The sequence below is a fragment of the Astyanax mexicanus genome, chromosome 17, assembly GCF_023375975.1.
Source record: "Astyanax mexicanus isolate ESR-SI-001 chromosome 17, AstMex3_surface, whole genome shotgun sequence".
NCBI lineage: Eukaryota > Metazoa > Chordata > Actinopteri > Characiformes > Acestrorhamphidae > Astyanax > Astyanax mexicanus.
In genome coordinates, this window is record NC_064424.1 from 26,871,270 (window position 1) to 26,892,037 (window position 20,768).

At 37.4% G+C, this 20,768-nt stretch overlaps 2 protein-coding genes across 3 annotated transcripts in view; one reads left to right on the plus strand and one right to left on the minus strand.

Moving 5' to 3' along the window:
• nup188 (nucleoporin 188) overlaps window positions 1–11,407 on the minus strand; it is a 35,118-nt gene extending 23,711 nt beyond the window's left edge. The window contains exons 1-23 of one of the 2 annotated variants that reach the window (XM_022676401.2): window positions 11,308–11,407; window positions 9,791–9,845; window positions 9,238–9,311; window positions 8,944–9,028; window positions 8,375–8,500; window positions 8,103–8,195; window positions 7,737–7,856; window positions 7,417–7,628; window positions 7,106–7,220; window positions 6,217–6,417; window positions 5,415–5,504; window positions 4,769–4,834; window positions 4,556–4,675; window positions 3,876–4,002; window positions 2,918–3,073; window positions 2,704–2,830; window positions 2,005–2,092; window positions 1,840–1,916; window positions 1,558–1,672; window positions 1,322–1,442; window positions 971–1,037; window positions 626–751; window positions 310–446 (exon numbers count right to left, since the gene is read on the minus strand). In XM_022676401.2, the coding sequence (XP_022532122.2) occupies window positions 310–446; window positions 626–751; window positions 971–1,037; window positions 1,322–1,442; window positions 1,558–1,672; window positions 1,840–1,916; window positions 2,005–2,092; window positions 2,704–2,830; window positions 2,918–3,073; window positions 3,876–4,002; window positions 4,556–4,675; window positions 4,769–4,834; window positions 5,415–5,504; window positions 6,217–6,417; window positions 7,106–7,220; window positions 7,417–7,628; window positions 7,737–7,856; window positions 8,103–8,195; window positions 8,375–8,500; window positions 8,944–9,028; window positions 9,238–9,311; window positions 9,791–9,845; window positions 11,308–11,333 (2,524 nt within the window). In that variant the 5' untranslated portion in view covers window positions 11,334–11,407. The remainder of the gene's footprint in view (window positions 1–309; window positions 447–625; window positions 752–970; window positions 1,038–1,321; window positions 1,443–1,557; window positions 1,673–1,839; window positions 1,917–2,004; window positions 2,093–2,703; window positions 2,831–2,917; window positions 3,074–3,875; window positions 4,003–4,555; window positions 4,676–4,768; window positions 4,835–5,414; window positions 5,505–6,216; window positions 6,418–7,105; window positions 7,221–7,416; window positions 7,629–7,736; window positions 7,857–8,102; window positions 8,196–8,374; window positions 8,501–8,943; window positions 9,029–9,237; window positions 9,312–9,790; window positions 9,846–11,307) is intronic. The other variant, XM_007256573.4, reaches the window with a different exon arrangement.
• A 125-nt stretch (window positions 11,408–11,532) lies between these two features.
• Window positions 11,533–20,061, plus strand: dolk (dolichol kinase). Its single transcript, XM_007256567.4, has 2 exons — window positions 11,533–11,666; window positions 15,255–20,061. The coding sequence occupies exon 2, from the start codon at window positions 15,424–15,426 to the stop codon at window positions 16,996–16,998; it is 1,575 nt and encodes a 524-aa protein (XP_007256629.1). The 5' UTR covers window positions 11,533–11,666; window positions 15,255–15,423; the 3' UTR covers window positions 16,999–20,061.
• The last annotated feature ends 707 nt before the right edge of the window (window positions 20,062–20,768 follow it).

Sequence of the window (20,768 nt, forward strand, 5' to 3'; positions counted from 1 at the left end):
TGCGCATGCGCGGGTGAGTTTCCCGCTGGCTTGCGTTTTACCGGTAATAAGCAAACACACACGGTATGATAACCGTGCATTTTAATACCATGGTATACCGTGAAACCGGTTACCGCTGCAACCCTATTTGAAACAGACATTTATTTTTGCATATGTCAAAAGAGCATAAATGAGTGTATAAAGAGCACAAACAAACACACTTTGATCGAAACATAGTTGGGTGAAAAGGAAGATGCCAATGTATAAATCTTGCAAAATAAGATTAACACAATACAGTTTTTACGAAAAAAGGTGCGTTTGCTTTCTCACCATGCTGCGTGAGAGCCTGCTCCAGGGGTGAAACCGTGTCCGACTGTGGTTTGAGTCGAATGACGTTGTTGGTGACTGAAAAGGCCAGTTTTACCGTCTGAATTAAAACCTGCCCTGGACCTTCACAGCTACCACTGCTACAGTGGTAATACAGAGGAGAGAAAGAAAAAGACAAGAGAAAAACAAAGTAAGCCAGTATTCACACTTGCAGGTAACAGAGCAACAAGTGACAAAGAAAATCCAGTTTTTCTCAGCCCTACCCACACGTGATAATGCGAGCAGCCTCAAAAGCACCCACACCAACACTTTCACCTACCTGCTTGGCTGAGCGGCCAGCACTACGTTGATGGTGTCCACGCCAACACCCATAATATTAACCACAGCCTGGCCTGCCTCAGTGTTGGCCAGACTGTAGATACACAGAGACTGCGGACTGGGGGCGCTGTGAGGTCAGAAATCAAAAAGAGGTCAACAAGAACAACCAAATTATATTTATATTAACATTAAATTGTGGCTACAATTAATGGATTAATAAATTAATTTTAAAAATTTTATGTGGACCACAAATGGATTTTAATCCTGAAATAAATCACCCCTATTAAACCCTATTAAACACTTTAATGCACAACTTCAGATGGTGAGTCATAATGGATTTCCATACCTGCCCTCTGACTCCCCCTCAGGGCTCAGATTGAGAATGGCATGAACCAACTCCAAAATCAGACAACCTGAGAAAAGACAATTCAATGAAGGTCAAGTCTACAAAACCAGCATACTGCGACCAAATGTATCAATTCTGGGATGATTCTGATATCATATCATTTAACTTCTATATTAAAAAAACTGATATCAACTCAAATTAGTTTTTCTATTAGTTTAATCATCTGTCGGATGAGATCTGCCAATGTTAAAATTGATTATATCATATTGATAGATACCCTGTATATCCCAATTATTAAGATGCTTGCTCATAGCTAATTAATCGGACCATTATGGTATGTCTGTGTCTCACCAATTTTCTCTCGGACACCATGTGTGTTATAGCGCCATTTGTGGTACGTAGGTAGCATCTCTTTCAACACCAGGAGCACACAGGGAATAAGCCCTTTGCTCTGCGTACTGCCCACCTGACCCTACACACACACACACACACACACACACACACAATAAAACTTTAGACTATTTAGTATAATTAAATAAAATAATTAATACACAACACATTTGTGAGCATGGGTGCGCAAGCATTACCTTGACAAGTGTAGTGACCAGTCTCAGGAAGGCGATGGTCACTGCATACTCTCCTCGAGGCTGTTCAATCAAGACCAGCAGGTTTCCATAGTTTCCTGCCTTCATTCCCTCAGCGCTGTTAGAAACACACAAAAAACCATCACATAAACCAATAATCTGTCATGTGATAATGCACACAAAGTGTTAAACATCTAAAATCTGCTGGAGCAGTTTATCCAACATTTATCTAACATGGATATAACATCAGTAGATCTGTTAATGTATTTGTAAAGACTATGTTACCTTATAGTCTGTGCCAGGGTAGTTAGGGGGATAGATGCGAAGGGCAGGAAGCCAGTGTGCTGCAGGCTGGACCAAACCTACACAGAAAACAGCAGCAGAGTTAGTGGTAAATTCAGTAGTGGTTAAACGTCTGGACGGATTCTACAGAGACTCGGTAATGCTTACCTTTGCAGGTTGCCGTGTGGCGAGTACAATGAGACAGTTGACACAGGAGGCGATCACGTCCACTGGTGGGTTTATGACTGACGTCAATCTGATATAAATCAACAAAAAGTAATTACATTTTTATTAGCTTTTTGGACATTGGCTTTTTATAACACTCTTTTCTGTTCAAATTAATTTTAGGTGAGCATAATAATAATAATAATAATAATAATAATAATAATAATAATAATAATAATAATAATAATATGAAAAACTATTAAAACAACTTCTGCTTTAAAGTGAGTTCTTAGTTTAAAATTGCTCATTAAAAAGTATGATGCTAAAAATGTAACAAATCTGGCACAGGATCAATGACTCAACTGACATTTTTAAAATCGTACACATTAAAGAGCCTTTTTCATTTGTTCAAATATTTAATTATTTTGTATTAATTTAAACCTTTTTGAGACTATAAATAATGGAGACAATCTCAATCAAGAAAAAAAAACTACATCCACTCCATTCTTATACTTTAAACAAACTCAAAATAGAATTAATAAAAGAAAAGTTGATAATTTGAGTGTAACATGAGATGTACTACGTAGCACTGTAAAAAAAAAAAAAAAACTGTAAATGGTTAGCTTTAATTATTGTCTGAGTTTTTCTTTAGAGTAAAGCTGTATAAAAAAAGAGGGTTAAGTTAAATAAATGTTGTCTTACCTCTGTAGCAGCATGTAGATTCTTGAGGTCAGTGGCAGCAAGCAGTCAGAAACCGTCCAGTCAGTACTAATGATTTTATGGACCAGGTCTAATATTGGCTTCACTCTCTCACAATGGGCGAGCACATCTAAAACACACACACACTTCAAATTAGCTGGGCATGTGAAATCATGTCTTGTACACAAGTGAATAAACATATGATCTGTGTGTGTACCTGCAGTGGAGACCACATGTAGCAGCATCTCTATCTCACAGGTGAAGAGGGTCCAGGCGCTGTAGGAGTAATCCCAGCGCACCACGTAACCTTGCTCCCCTACACATACCTGCCCATAACAGCCCTGAGGCATCCTCAGGTTGGTCTGACCGGTACCTGCATAGATGGATTAACAGACAGAGAGAAAGACAGTCGTATAAACAGATGTTTAATGTTTTAAACTGGGCAACTATTTTATTATATAACGCTACATATAAGGGCTGTAAAAAAGGATTGTTGCTTCCATTTATATCGGCTCATACACATATCAAGACTCTACATCAAGATATTTAAAAACATTTTAAGATGCACAATATTTCTCTTAATACACATGTTCACAGGCAAAATGCAAAACAAAAAGCCAATTTAAATTCCAATTAAAATAAAAGTACAAAGACTTATTTAAAAAGTTTCACCATGCATTCAATTAAAAAGCACTAATCACAGCAGCTAGTCAATTTTCCAGACCTGCCAACCTTGAAAGAATTTTATGAGTAGAAATCTTTTGGTAAGGTGTTAATTAGTGGGTACCGGTATTTAAATGTATATTAAAGTAATTAAATTAAATTATTCACTTTGGTAAACTCTGCAGACAATAGCCTTTTTACTGTATTACATCTCAACAGAGAGAGGTTGTGTGTCAACAGTTTGGAGGAAAGTATGTGGACGGGGGTAGAGGATAACTCCATTGGTTGTTTGCTGGATTAGGGAGGATTCGTTTGCTAACCGGCCAGCACAATAGTGACAAACAGGACTGATGGTACCTTTTGTACCTATATTGTCAATACAACAATATAACTTTTAATGAAAACTATATAAATTCACTCCTACAATGGTAAAACTGCTTAAACAAGAACTTTAAAACACCATTCCATCCACTGCACCCTCATACACAGAACACCTTGTCACACCCACTCACCCAGAGGATAAAGGAGTTTAGGAGTCTGTCTCCTCCACAGCGTTTCATCCTCTCTGGAGAGCACATCGTTGGGTTTGTGTTTGTACACCTCTGTGTAGAAGGACATTTTATCCAAAAACATGTAGACCTGAGGAGAGGAGAGACAGAATTCTTAATAAGAGCAGATAAGAGCAGAAGTAATGTGTCTTTAATACTTAATTCATCTTTGTTATTATACTAATGGATGGTTGTACAGTACAACAAAACACTATTAGACTTTAGTAATTTAGTCCAGTGTAGGTTGTGTTATAATAGTGCAAGGACAACAAAGACAGACAAGTCACAGTGTGCACACACGCACGCACACACACACACACTCACAACCAATGAATCAATCATTCTTTATTCCAGCACCCTATGTTGATTTTATCTCCCCTCAAACATACAAGTATACACTAGTATTTTAATGACACCACTAATATACATATAATTGCATTTTACATTTCTTACATTCATTCTTATATTTAAAATTAAATATTCACTATAATAATTTATGTCTGAAGAAAAACAAATGCGTTTGATCGCAGTTAATCACAGAATTTTGTAGTGATCAATTGAATTAAATTTTTTAATCGATTGACACCACTAGTATAAATATGACGGTGTGGATCAATGTGGATTGTGTGTGTATTTTTCTGTACCCTTTTAGCAGTAGATTTGTCAGAAAGCAGGGCTGTGAGTAACTGCAGCAATGGTCCAGTCTTGTGAGGAAACACTCCAACTGCAGAGTCCAGGATCATCTCCAGACCCACGTTGGGCTTCTGTAAATCACAAATACAGGGTCGCCTGATTTGGTGCCTCCAAGACACCAAATCAGTTTTGTTTTGTTTATTGTGTGATTCTGTGCTACTCACCATCTCCCAGAACAGCTCAGCTAAACTGGGGGCTGCGAGGACCTCACAGGCAGCGTTGATCAGATGCTGGAGGAAGTAAGTAGAAGTGACAGTTGATGTAAGAATAAAAGGATAAACAATTTCCAATAAAGTGAGCTAAATTCAATTTAATATATTAAACAAAACATACTGAAGACATACAAAATACATTTGTTTCAGAATTACCAGTGGTAATTCATAAGTTTTGAAATTGCTCTGCACTGGATAAACTCTGGCAACATATACATATACACATAAAAATATTGAATATCTTTGAAAAGTTACTTTATTTCAGTAATTCAGTTCAAAATGTGAGACTCATTATATAGATATATTAGGCACAGAGTGATCTATTTTACGATCACTTAAAATAGACTATTGATGATTATGGTTTACAGCCAATGAAAACCCCAAAATCAGTGTCTCAGAAAATTAAAATATTATATAATAACAATTGGTCCTTTTAGCAATGTGGGCAATGTGCCAAGTTCTGCTGAAAAATAAAATTAGTATTCTTTCAAAACAAAGGTGTTAAACATAAAAAAAATGAAAGGGTAAGAGGGAGGCATGGTCCTCTGATCTGATGTGAGTAAAAAGGTGTAGAGTGCTAGAGAGATGTGTTCTGCACCTGCTGGCTGCCCAGAGTGTCCTCTTCAAACGAGGTGACCACAAACGAGAGGAGACCATAGATACACATTCGAGCAGTACTAGCAGTGCACTACAGATGAAGAGAGGCAGAAAACATGGAGAACAGGATTAAAAGGTTTTGTCTTTTTTTGCCAGATGCCTTTGCTTTACAGTGCAAATATAAACTATATACAAAATTATCACATAAAATGATGCACATGCATAAATAGTGTACCTCACTATGTAGCCAAAAATGTCAATTAAATACAGTGAAGAAATATTTAAAAATTAATAAATCATGTCAACATTAATGCATGTGAATTAACTGGAAATATTTTTTTATGCAAATTAATCATTTTATCAAGCATCTGTTCCCAGATTGACTCATCACCAGTATCACCAGGTTATATCTTAAATGTCTATCGATTTTCAAACCAGTATTGACTCTTTATTAATAGTTAATATGCAAAAATTGGTGTTAAATAGTGGTCAGTTCCATGCTGTATTAAAACTAGATACCAGTTATGTACTCTTCAGATCCCACAATTCTGATTGTATAAAAAAGTCAGCTCTCTATTCATGAATATGATAGTATGTTTTCCTACTATGACAGCTTTCCTTAAACTTGACTGATTAATAAAAAAATGCAATATCACACTTAATGCTTAAGCATAATAAAAGAATCGCTATATACTGAATCCTATCCACTGTATCGCGATACATAATTGTAAAATGAGGTTCATACCAATACTGTGGCCTAAGTCATTCAACTAGTGCATCTTGAGCACAGCATTTATTCTTACATTGTTGCCGGTGTTGCCGAGGGCTTTCAGCATATCTGTGAGATGCTGGAACACTCCCAGCTGAAATGTCGTGTGCCCCAACCGTCTGATGACAGGACCAGCCTCCACTGGCTGGAGTGTGTGTCTGAGGAGAACCCAAGCCAACAGAACTGGACCGTGATGAGGGATATCACCAAAAGTCAGCAGCATCTGATCCATGTCCTACAGACAGAAAGAGACAAGTAGATGATTAACTCAAGAGGCTTGTCACTCACAATGCCAGAACACTACTCTGATTCCCTCTGATTGCACACTGTCACAGTACAGTGGACTAAACAAAATATAGCCCACTATATTCCAAAGTTCAAATAAGTGCCTCTGAAATTGTATGATATTTGTGTGCAATTGATTGGTCGGCATATTAAAGCAGAATTTTGTGAGAAGTTCTCGCTCCTGGACTCCTTCCATTGTCAAAAAGTGAAACTCTCACTGTGAGCCAACCTTCAAGAATGATGCGTTTCATACATGCATTCCTGGACAAGCTGAGAGATACAGAACTGTCAAGAAGCATGAGTACTAATGCAGTAAAGTAATTTTACCCTGCCCTGCCCACATTACCAGAGTTCCATTGTGAAATTTCAGCATGACACACCTAACAGTAAAAACAGAAATGCTCTCCTTTTTATTATATGTCAGTAGAGCATTAACATGATCCTGATGCTGCTATTTTTGGGTAAAAATTCTAAATAATGCTGCTTTAAACCAAATGTTTTAAACATGTTTAAGGATACTATTAGCCCAACACAATATAGGACAGTCAGGGAAACTGTTAACATAAGCATAAAAAACATTTTAAAAATGTATCCCAATTTGTTAGGCATCATGTTGTATTGTGATCGTTTAGTTTTACCTTGTTGATGTCATGTGTGCTGAAGAGTTGGTGCTGTTCGGTTCGGTCCTCGAGAGCACATTTATGAAGAAAATCAATATCCATCCCCTCGATCAGAATCAAGCAGCTAAAATATCTACAGACAGAGAATATGATTAGTGCATATACAAGCAAACTGCAATATAAGCAACCCCAGTCTGTCTAAAGTTTGCAATACTGTATTGATTCCCAAAAACACAGTATAGATTATTACAATATGTTAAATAGTATCAAGATACGTTTTTTTTTTCTATCTCTAGGTTTTTGCTAATAAAGTCTGTGTGTGTTCTAACCCGATTCGGTCCACTAGTGCATCCATGCTCTTGTCCACGAGGTGTCTGTTGGTTTGTCGCTGCCCAAAGCCCTGCTCCTTGAACAGCCGAGTAAAGGTCATCAGGTCAGTAGGAGGCATCTCAAAGTAAGCGTAGTACAAGAACAAAACCTCCAGCAGTAAGGCCTGCTCCCTCAGACACTGAGTAAACCACCGAGACACCTGCCTCTCCGTCTGCAGAAAAGAGGGGAGAGACACTTTAGATAAAATGAAAAAAAAAAAGAACATTTTGTCATCCAGACAAAAAACAAGAAACGAAGGAAGACGCTGAACAAGCCTCACCATCAAGTTCCCGTGGGTTTCCCATGTTGGTGCTTCTGCATTGAACAGAGTTTCAAACTGCTGCTGGTAGTTAGACACCAAGTCCTTCTCCAATTTCCCCACACAGCTAGCATACTCTGCCTACACAACCACAAACATTAAACAGCCATCAATAAACACTTCTCAATGAGTTTTATAACATGATTTATTATACTACTAATATGAAACAGGGAACTTAAATATATGATTTTTAAAATAAATTCTACAACTGCATATTATAAGTTTTATTTTCTTTTGTACATAAAACATTTAATTTTACAATGGGGTAAAAAAAAAAGTCATAACCTCTTGATTTTGAATCTAAAAAAAAAAAAAGATGTGACTTACCCTATAGGGATGCCTTTCATCCTGAAAGTAGGTGAGAAGAAGAAGAACACAGCGCAGAAGACACACCCTCTCCTCATAGTAATAATCTGCTATCTGAAACCCAAAAACAGATTTGACTAATTAATATTTAATTTACATCTTACAGCCAATATAAACCATACAAAAAAAGGAAGCAGACGTGGGCACCCATAAGAAAGAATGAACTGAATATTTGCCAAACAGAAATATTCCCCCAAAAAAGGAAAATGACACTAATAGAAAAGAAGACAGACCTTAAGCAGTAAGGCTTGGCTCTGTCTCTCATCCTGCAGTACTGTCTTTAGTGTGTTACGAGTCCCTCTGTAGTCCTCTTGCAGGTAACACTGCAGAATCTGCACACTCTGCTGTTCATCAAGACCCTGGGGCAAACAGACACACTCATTTATTAAAGGTCACATATTTTACACTATTCTCTGAATTCCACTCACATACCACAATAGTCAAAGCATAATTTCATACAACAATTTTTTAAACCCTTTTTATCCTTTAGAATATCCTTTTACTGTTCTGTATTGTGCCGCTTTTAAAAAGCACTCACATTTTACTACATAGTTTACACATATATACTGTAATAGATTCAGAATGATCAGTTTTACTGGAGCAAATACTGAATTAAGCACTGGCTTCTTTAAAAAAACAAAAATATAATTTATTTTCACAACCTTCCTCAAATGAGACAAATGGTCATAATTCAGGCACCTGGTCTATATGCAACTTTAAACTGAGCTCTTCCTCATCACTCTTCTGTATACTGCATTGTAGTATAGTGTCATTATGGTGCAAAAGAAGTTGCTTTACTTACCAGTAATTTGCTGATGCGAAGTGCAAAGTCTTTAAGAGTTTGAGCCACATCTTTATTCACTTTCAGCTTGTCTGCTGATGAAGAACTGAACAGAAAAAAACAGTGTTTCACTAATTAAAATACATAACTACTGACTGACCACAGCTAAAAAAAAATAAACATAACTAACAGGCCTATGCAAAACAAATGTCTACTTACGGAATATTAAAAAGATTATTTGAGTATTAATAATGATCTATATCTGTCTACCAACCTGTGTATTATAATAAACAATGTGGGCTTGCATTTGCTTACCTAGGTGGTTTGTAGTAGGAAAGGCCCTGCAGCAGCCGTTCTCCATTTCTCTCCAATTCTGCTTCTATCTGGGCCTTTTATATCATACAGCAGAGGAAAAATAAGATGGTTTAATTAACAAAATGCCAGACACACACGAACACACATCAGACACAATATTATATTTACTCTTAAATATTGTGTATTGCAGAAGATCCTTTATGTAACCTTCATGAACATCTATGAGCCATAAACACCCATGAACTTGTCTTTCCTTGAAGCACTTTTAGTAAGTACTGACCAATGCAAATCCTAAATACCTTGCTGCTTTTTAAAATGTACTGACCTAAATCATGTACTCATCACAATCTGGCCCTTAGGATTCTTACACTTTTTCTTTACATTTTTTCCTGCTTCAACACATCGTCTTCAAAAACTGGTCGTCACTTGCTGCTTAATATGTTGACACGTGCCAGTGGAACTAAATGAGTGATTTTCAATCTAAACAATTGTTTTTTTTTTTTTGGTATGATAAATGTATATGTAAATAAATGTTCATAAAAATTTAAGTTACCGGTTCCCGCAAAGCAGATCTTCCAAGTAAGATGGTCCACAACTCCCGACTACTCCTACAAATCAAAACACAGTCTGTATATAAATTTATTCTCAGTGAAACACTTCAGCTTTCAGTGTGCCATGTAGATGGTAACTCACTTAAAACACTTAGTACAGTTTGTACAATCTGGACACTTAACTGCTTATGTACTTTAATGTATTCTAAATTAAATGTGTCTCCTAAGAATTATTTTCACATTTTGTAGTTGTACATTTATTTAGCGAACTGATTTCTACACAAACAAGTCATAGTTTGAAAACATTTTTAAACTTGAAAACCTTTTTTTAAATTAACGCGTTAAAAAACATAGATCTACTGAAACTAGAGCTGGGCAATATTGAAAAAAAATATTATTTAAATATATGAGTGATTCTCGATTACAATTTTTAGTTCTTACATAACTTTATTTTTAAACAAACACCAAATTATTGTTTCATTTACATTTAAATTCTAATTATTTATTTTATTTCTTTTTTTATACAAAACTACATGCAGGTTTTGTATTAAACATGGTGTAAAACATTAAAATGACAATATTGTTTTTGTGATTTGTAAACAGGCAGTATACACGTCTCTAAAGCATCACAAATCTTTATTTATTATGAATATTAGTATTAACTAGGGATGCAACGAAATTAAACATTTTCCTCGGGTTTTTATTATTTTATTTGACACTTTACCATTATAGACCGTGTGTATTTTTGCCTTGATTTCCAATAAATAGTTTATAATTTATAGAACATTTATTGACATGCCAACACAGCACAGTGCATTTACCTCAGCAGTGCTACTCTAGTCACACATTTGGCTAAACTACCCTACCTGCTGGTTTATTGAGGCAGCATAACCTATAAATATGTATTGTGTTAGTTAGCATGAATTGACAAGGCAGCACAAATCGACAGAGCACCGGTTGTATTCACCAGCACTGCTGGATAAGCTACCACAATCAAAACCTCATCATATTATGTTGTTTCTCAATGTTTACCACAGTGTTTCAGCCCGGCTGTGAAGCCCTGAGCCTAGCTGAGGGTTTAAAGCGCCAAAATCAGAAGTTAGTGAAGTTATCAGCGCTGCTACTCAGCCAACCCAACTCAGAAAGATATAAACTATCCGCACAGTTTAAACAACGCCTCCGGAGTACACTGCCTTGGTTTTTTTTAGTCGTGTAAAGTCCTAAAAGGCTTGTCTTAACTCTTAAATCTGTTTAATTCGTGTTTTATATTGTTCTATTAACACAGACGCCGCTTTTAGCATTCATGCTAACGTTATTTCAGCGCGGCCACATAACAACATGCTCCCACCGCGTCCCTGACTATTAACCTAAAAAAAAGCGTTAAAATGAAGAACAGAGCGCTCTCCGCTCCTCGCTTGCCTGTGAATAAACCGTATATGATTAAACAACTTGAATGAAAATGTTAACAGCTTATATTTAATTAATTTAAACACTAAAAGTTAATGTTTCTTTCATTTACCTCGCACACATCTCCGACTCCGCCATCTTCGCCGCCGTACTGTGACCAATGAGAGCGCGGCGTTTGCTCACGTGACATTATTCGTTAAATTTCGTGATGTTTTGAAAAATATTAATATTATTAAATCGAAACCCCTATAAATATAATTTGTCTGGTGATATTAATAATTTTTAAATTGTTAAAAGTGTTTTCCAAATAAAACAAAAAAATAATAATAATAATGCTTCATCCCACGTGACCCAGCTGTCAAATATGGCCGCCCCCCCACCCGTGTTCGGAGCTCGACATCGATCACATATCATCAGCAAAGATCTCGGTAGCGGTGAAACGCGGACAGATCCTCTCCCCTCGGGTCTCCGGTAAGGCTGGTCGTGTTTGTCTCTGTATGATCTGTATCTGTATGATGTGGATGTTCTCGCTTCTTGTCCTTCGTGGAGGTTCTGCTGCTGCTTCCAGAGGGGCAGATCATCATAATGGCCCCAACAAAGGCTGTTCACCACCTCTCGGCCACTGATCAGATCAATCAGACTGATCAGTCTGGTTCGTTTTTTTTTTTTGTATCCCGAAATCCATGTTTCATATTCAGCAGGTTTCTGCTCATATCCATCTTTATGTATCTGCAGCTTTATACAGCATGTGGGCATGACTGGGTGCTAACCTGCCCTTGTATTGGATACTGTATTTATACGCAAAGCTAATCACCTTAAAGGAGAACTCCAATTGTTTATCAATACGTCTGTATGGTTTAGTCTTAGTGTAAAATGTGAACAGTGTTATCCAAAACACTGTTTTAATGTAAAATGGTCCACTGCCCAAAGATTTGCCATTCCAAATGTATGCACAGTGTTGGGTGAATGGATCCACCAGCTAGCTAAGGCATAGCCAGTCTGTTTAGTATCTATTTAGCTAAAATGTCTAGTAAAAATTAAGAGACCACTTCAGTTTCTGAATAATTCTGAATAATGCAAAGAAAACACTCTTAAAAATGTTAGGAGTTCAGGGATCAGTATTTGGTGGAATAACTGTGGTTTTTAATCACAGTTTTCATGCATCTTGGCATGTTCTCCTCCACCAGTCTTACACACTGCTTTTGAATAAATTTATGCCACTTCTGGTGCAAAAAATCAAGCAGGTCGGCTTGGTTTGATGGCTTGTGATCATCCATCTTCCTCTTGATTATATTCCAGAGTTTTTAAATTTGGTAAAAACTCATCATTTTAAGTGGTCTCTTATTATTTCCAGAGCTGTATTTTGTTTAGCAATAACTAATCTATAACCATTCAGATGTATGTTTTTTTTTTAGTATTTGATGTGCCCCTGTGATTTTTTTGAGTTGAAGGTTTGTCAAAACGTTAAGGTAGGCTAGAGAAATCCTCAGAAGACCTTTTCTGCCTGTTACTCCAAACTAATGTATTATTAATTACAGTGTAATACTATAGCACTGTGTTTGCACAGACTGTACTATAATTAGGGCTGAGCGATATTGTAAAAAATAGTTATAATAATCTTGATATTCTTCAAGTATTTGAACAATTTTTTTATTTCTTACTCTCGATTTTTTTCTTTTACATAACAACTTCAGTTGTTTTATTTTTAAACAGACAGTACAATTTAAAGTGATGCTCAAGCTAAATTTCATATATATATATATATATATATATATATATATATATATATATATATATATATATATATATATATATATATAAATAATTTCATTTATGCAGCTTTTATATTTTAAACAAAGTGACAACATATCGTCCTGGTATTTCAATTAAGGAAAAGTGTAAAATAGGAAAATTACTGCCACGTAAAAGAGTTCTTTAAAGGTTTCTGACATAAGCAAATTTCTATCTACTGAGATTCCCTCTGGCAGCTTTATTAATTAAGGATATCTTGATTAACCCATTTTGAAAATCCCTTTAAAACAGTAATTCGATTAATCAAATGAATTAGATTAACCTCCCAGCCCTCATGTGAAATAACAAACAGATTCAGAGCTTTTAGACCTCAAATCTGGAGTTCTAAATGTGCTCCGGTAACTGTGCTAAAGTTCAGCTGCTACAGTTCAGAGTTGAGTCATCTGAGTTTGGTATCTGCCTGATCGTTACAACAACTTCCTGTTGGTTTTCCCTGATAATGTAGGCTTAAAAAAACCCAAAATTAGGGTGCAGATTAGGCACAGAACTGGGTAAATTATAGGGCCTGGTCAATCAAAACGTTAGCAATGAGATAGCGTGGTATAAATAGTGTACAATAGTGTAATTATTTAAATTTTAAGTGGATTGGTACCAACTCATGACTTATGACCTCCGAAGTAATAGGAACAGCAGTGTTTACTATAGCTAAGCTAGCTGCTAACATGCTGCTGTAAATTTTCACTTATTGAAAGACTATTGACAACAATGAAAAGGAAACTTAATAACCTATTATGATAATATACAAATGATTTTTCATATACATATGAAAAATAATTACTCCAGTAAAGTATAGATAATCCAAATTTCAAAAGTAAGGTAACAAAGTATTTGTACTGCGTGACTCCTCTTATAATATAACCTGTAATAAAAATGATAAAGAAAATTTTGTTACGCAAGTATAACTATCGAGTTATATTGTGATATTAAGTAACCAGGGAGCAGTGATGGTTACAGGCATTGCTGAACCACAGAACTGCCACTGTTGTATCACACATTCCCACATATTAAAATTGAATGGGAATGAAAGAATGTGGGTCTTAACATGATATATTTTTATAGAGGCTGTCAGTGCTAAGCTAGCTGCTAAAAAAAAGTAAAACTACATTATGATATAAAATCTAGCCTTTAAGACCTGTAGTAAATTATTTACTGTTGTATGCAAAACTTACATTTACAGTAAATTGTACTGTGATAAATATATCCTTCTTTAGAGGCTATCATCACTGTTTTAAGACAATGATCCCTTGATTAAAGAACAACTGCACATTTCATTACAGAGAGTGTAAATATACTGGTAAATTGAATCATGTGCAGCAGAAATTGTACATAAATCACTGTACTCTGCATGAAAAAGTATCTGAATATCGCCGCTGTCCAATGAAAAACACAATCAATTTTTGTTGATTTTTAGTTTACTACATAATTTGATCAGACAAACTGCCCCTTATACCGTGCCAAAATTTCTTGATGAACGGACCAATAGAAACTCTTCAGATGACCTGGAATATACTCTTTTTACATTGACTTCCATTAAAAGTTTAGAAGGTTTTTCCTCTCCTGTAAAGTTGCTGGTTTCAATAAAGTTTTTTAAGAATCTGCCACTCCTGGTGCATTTTTTCAGCAATTCAATCAAAACACGATAAATACTATGCATCATAAGATTATCTTTTAATACTGTGACATAATATTTTGCCATATCGCCCAGCTTAATCATTGCGTGATTGTGTACACTAATGACCTTGGCTTTTATGCTGTTCATATTGATATCGGAATTATATATTTTTGACTGAAATTAAGACATATGTTGTGATTTTAAAATTAAGTCTATATTGTCCAACATTATATTTACATGGAAATATGTTACTTCAGCTTATACTACGATTGTCACGCCTGACTCTGTCAATCTGCCTGCTCCTGAAGGCTCTCTGCCTAAAGACTCAGTTTCACAATGATTAAAGATGATATAAATGTTGCTAATGCTATGCTAGCTGCAAATTCATTAGCAATTTTTTTTACACAAGACCTGTTACAAAAACATGCTAAAGCATAATAATTGATAATTGATAACTGGCTTACAGGAATGATAAGTGTAAATTTAACTGTAGATCGTTAATACATTTAAAAAATGCTAGCCTGAAGATTGCATTTTACACCATTTACATCATTACAAGCTAAAGCTGCTAACATGCTAAAGGGAATGGTTTGTGTGGTTCTAACCAGAGATCTGTTTTGATGTGTCTCTTTCAGGTCCTGAATGCTGGTAGAAGGTGGAGCGGAATGCACTGGGGATGCTGAACTCTAAACAAATGAGACTTTGACAGATCTAAAAGCTGCAAAGTCTTGAAGCAAGTGCTACATTCTAGGAAGTCCTAGGAAACTTCTCCAATTCTAGTACGCACACCCATATCGCACAATCATGCAGACAGACCCGGTCTTGGTGGAGTCCATGGTGGTCTTTTCCATTGTGCTGTGTGTGCACATGGCTGTGTGGACCCAACTCTCATGGTGCTGCATTGCCCTGGCCGTCCAGGCCTTCTATGTCCAGCACAAATGGGACCGTCTCCTGCGGACCGGTGCTGCAGTATTCCAGTTCCGCCCCTCGGCCAACAGCGGCGTCCTGCCTGCCAGCATGGTCCTGCCCCTGCTGGGGCTGGCCCTGAGAGGTCGCTGTGTCACTGTTGGGAATGTCTACTTTGAGCGCTTCGCCATGGTGATTACAGTAACTGGGATGATGCTGGCGCTGTTTCTGTCGCTCATTGCCTTGGGCATCACCCGGCCGGTGCCTACCAACACTTGCGTGATTGCGGGTATTGCAGCCAGCGCCATCCTCTATACAGTCAAGCAAACACTAACTGTGTCGGAGGTAATCGAGGTTCTGGAGGTGTTGCTGATCTTCGTCTACCTTAGCCTCATCCTCCTCTACCTCCTGCCACGATGCTTCACGCCTGGAGAGGCACTCCTGATCCTGGGTGGAATCAGTTTCATCATTAACCAGCTCATCAAACGTTCGCTGGCTGGCACAGCCAATGCAAACGGCGACCCCCTGCACTTCTTTCTCCCTGTGGCTGCGGTGGGCTGTGTGCTGCTGGGCGTATTCTTTGCTGTCCTCTTCCTCTTCATGGAGTCTGAGACCTGGTCCGCATCCGTCTTCTTCCACCTGATGACTGCTGTGCTGGGCTTGGGACTGCTGGTGCCATGGCTGTCCCTGCTCACCCAGCACCACCCAGTCGCCTGGATATTCCACTTCCTCACCCTCAGCAACACTCGCCTCTGGTTGCTTGCATACTGGAGCATCCTCACAATGGTGGCCATTGCTGTGGTGCTGCGCCAAAACAGCCGGCGCACAGGGAGCAGCAAGAAACCACAGGCGTCCACGGCAGTGAGGAAGTACTTTCACCTGCTGGTGGTGCTGACCTTCGCGCCCGGCCTTGCTTTGGACCGGCCTCTGCTGCACCTGGCCGCCGTGGTTTGCCTCGCCGCCTTCCTCTTCCTAGAGCTGGTACGCTTCTTCCGTATCCGGCCGCTAGGTGCACCCTTGCGCCGTCTGCTCACACTTTTCTTGGACGAGAGGGACTCCGGACCCCTGATCCTCACACATATCTACCTGCTGCTGGGCGTCTCCTTGCCCCTGTGGCTGACTCCCGGACCCTGCACCCCCAAAGGTGGCCTGGGAGGAGCGGGAGGGCTGGTGCCCTATGCCGGTGTCCTAGCTGTGGGGATCGGGGACACAGTGGCATCTGTTTTTGGAAGCACGGTGGGTGAGATCCGCTGGCCGGGCACCAAGAAAACGTTTGAAGGTACAGCCACATCTGTGTTTGCACAGGTCATCGCAGTGGCCATTTTCCTGATCGCTGATGCCAGCATAAACCTAAATGCCAGTTACTCCTGGGTGGTCGGGTCCATCGCAATGGTAGCAATGTTAGAAGCATATACGTTGCAAATTGACAATCTGCTGCTCCCCCTGTATTTATACGTACTGTTGCTGTTATGAGCATGCATGCGCATAAACATTCTTACACGATATAACACTATACAAATGCAGTACATGCACTCTGTTGTGAAGATGCATAATTGTAACAGCTAAAACACACACAGCTTTGTATGTGAAGTATTCCTGGAAATCTTGACCAGTTGTAGATGATGGATATATTTGTTTATTTATAATGATGCTGAACGTCATACCTCCCCCTTAAAGGAGAACTTTGGTGTAAAACTAACTTTTGGTGTAGTAAAACATGATAAAGAGTACTTACCTTTGTTGAAAAGAATCCAAATAGAAATACCAATTAGGTTTGGAGCTACTTTGAGCCTGGATAAAGTTGTAAAAAGCTATTTATCTGCAGGGGCAAGTGTATGCCCCGAAGTTCCCATTGTAAAAAGTGCTGGGCAAAAAGCACAAAATTACTTTATCTCAGAAAGCTCCAGGAGAACAGAGGTGGGTTATTCAACAAAGGTTAGTACTCTTAATTATGTTCTACTACACGAAAAAAAAAGAAATTTACACTGAAGTTCTCCTTTAATTTAGTCCACTCCAACTCTGGATAGTAAATTTGTAACTGTATTAGAATGGCCTATATACGCAGTACTTACAGGTACAATGAAGAACCTGGGCACCTCTGTAACAGGTACAGTTTCGAGCATGCAATAAATATCAATACTTTGTTCTTCAAAGAAACTGTACGTAAGCCATGTTCAGAGGTGTTTAGGAGTTGGGTACCACGTTTGGATTGTTCATGGACTTCAGTGACTTCAGTTGTGGTTGGACAGGATTCTCGATAACACTCACTCTAACTATTGCAGTAATTACACCAACATGTACACTTACAATGTAATACACGGCATTTACATTGTGATACTCACACTGCAAACAGTTATGCCCTAGCAAACCACAAAGCAGCAATACAGGAAGCCCTTTATCCATGAGAGCTACCACAGAACCTTCTAACAACACAGTAGAATTAATCTCAGACACAAAAGCAACCACTCAACAACCCACAATCACCACAGGTATTACCACAGCCATCACTTAACAGCTGCTCTGTTATGCTCTACCAACCACATAGCAACACTACAGCAATTACAACACCATAACATCCATATCAAATATAACAGCACCCAACGCTCACCTAAAATATCCACAGAAAGCACTCATTATCCATAAGAGATATCATAGAAATGATCTAAAAACGTTCATCTTGAATACTGTAATAACCACATAGAAAACCACAAGCACCACCTAAAACACCACAGCAACCACCGAACAGCTGCCTATCAATGCTATAGCAGCCATCCAAAATACTGAAGGTACCAACTAACAACTTACAACCTGGCATCCACTTGTAGTACCACATGAGCCACCTAGGATTTGCGCAGCATTGTCTTTGACATTCCAGGTTATATCATCTCAGTTTTTTACAAATACAAAAGTGAAGTAGAATGCTCCAAAAAAACAAATGTTCCCCTCTATTTGTTTCTTCAGAGTTCAAATGTTACTACTCTTTAACAGTTCAGACTGGGCTTGGTGTGAAATGGTGCATCGTAGAAAAGCTTATCAGAAAAGAGGATTTCTTTACAATGGTGGAGAATGTAACTAGACATTGCTGTGACTACAACACTTTATTCATATATTTATATAGCCACTTAATTCGCTGTCCAAAACCACCAGTGAACCTATGTTTGCTTTATATGAAATGTTGATAGTGGAAAAACAGAAACAAATCTAAAAAGAATTTCTGTGGGCATTATTTTGCAGGTGCCCCTCCACCTTAAATAATTTAAGCTAAAACCTTTCTGAAAACAGTGCTAGAACACATTCATCAGGCAGTGTGTTCATAACTATTTTAATATTAAAAATAATAATAAAGATGGGTACCTAAATGTGAGTTTTCTTTATAATTAACTTTATTTGGCTCCTTCTTTCCAAGTTGAATTTATGTCTGTTATATTTCACCAGTATTGCTTTCCTCTCGATGTAGAGTAGGTGGGCCTAAAAGTGGGTCATGTTTATGTCGGCATACTCTTGGCCAACTAGAAATCTGACATGGCTCCAACCTCTCTTTGAGCCTAAGCAACCTAGAGAGCTAAAGGTAAAGCTGCAGCTAAAATCTTAAGAGTTAAAGCTAAACCTGGAGTGTTAAAGCTACACTTCCAAAGCTGATCTCACAGAAAGGCAGAGAACGCATTGTTGACTTTTGCAGATGACCTTATTATATGTCTGCTTTGTGTCTTTTTTATTTCTAACTTGTTTAGTATTATACAAAACAAATCAATTTATCAAAATGTGTTCCCAAAGGCTATAAACTCTTCAGACATCTGGTTCAGTTCACCACCACTGTAAACAATTACCAGTCAACAAGGGTCATTTTGGTATTCAGGGTGAGCCATCAAACATATTCAGATTAGTTTGGTCAGGAAAGTTTTTGAATTAAATCATGGGCTTTATTATAAACCACATACATACACATACAGTATAAACACATACAAAACCATCTTCTCAAGCATGCAAGAAAAAAAGTGGTTCCGCAATACTTACAATACACATTTCATATAATCCAGCATAGCTTCAACTCTTCTGTTTCAGAGTCCTGGAAGCAGAGGGATGCCTATGAAGAACATGACTATCTTTGTTTTTTATTTTATTTTATTTGAATGCTGGATGTTGTATTCTGGTTATACTGATGTAATAATACATGTCTATAATGCAAAACAGACAGACTGAATCTAGAACTTCTTTGCCTTGTATTTTGATTCTGGAATTGTACTGAAAGCCGTGAGTAAATGTACACGTGTAGAACTGTAAGATACTCCTTTGTTGCACAGATCTGAGACCAGCTTTAATGTACATGGTGTCCTGATGAATGTCCAGAACATTCTGTTGGATCTTGACATTTTGTTAATTTCTAAGAATAGAAATAATCTCAGATTTTCTTTTTTCTCTTGTTCAGTATTTTGTAAAGCATTTCAGTTCAGCGGGTCGAGCAGCTGTGCTGAAGTTTAAGTTGTGTCTTCAGTTGTTTTTCATTGAATGAATTCAATAAACTATTGTTTTGTTTCAGTATGTCATGAAAAGTGTGTTATACTTTTGAAATACGAGTATACATTGGCTAACCTCTTACAGGTCTGGAAAAAAGTAAGATACCACGTCAGTTTCTGAATCAGTTTCTCTGATTTTGCTATTTATAGGTATATGTTTGAGTAAAATGATCATTGTTGTTTTATTCTATAAACTACGGAAAATATTTCTCCCAAATTCTAAATAAAAATATTGTCATTTAGAGCATTTATTTGCAGGAAATGAGACATGGCTGAAATAACAAAAAAGATGCAGAGCTTTCAGACCTCAATAACACAAAGAAGATTAATAAAGAATAAAATATTAATAAAGTTTTAAGAGTTCAGAAATCAATATTTAGTGGAATAACCCTGGTTTTTAATCACAGTTTTCATGCATCTTGGCATGTTATCCTCCACCAGTCTTACACACTACTTTTGGATAACTTTATACCACTCCTGCTTCAAAAATTCAAGCAGATCAGCTTGGTTTGATGGCTTGTGATCATCTTTTTTCCTTTTTGATTCTATTCCAGAGGTTTTCAATTTGGTGAAATCAAAGAAACTCGAAAATGTTAAGCGGTGTCTTATTTTTGCCAGAGCTGTAAATGTTCATTTTTAATAATATGTATATTTGATTTACAAAACGCATCCATAAACAACAAGGTTTCTGTAATACATGTCTAATTTAATGATACAAAGTAAGGGGGT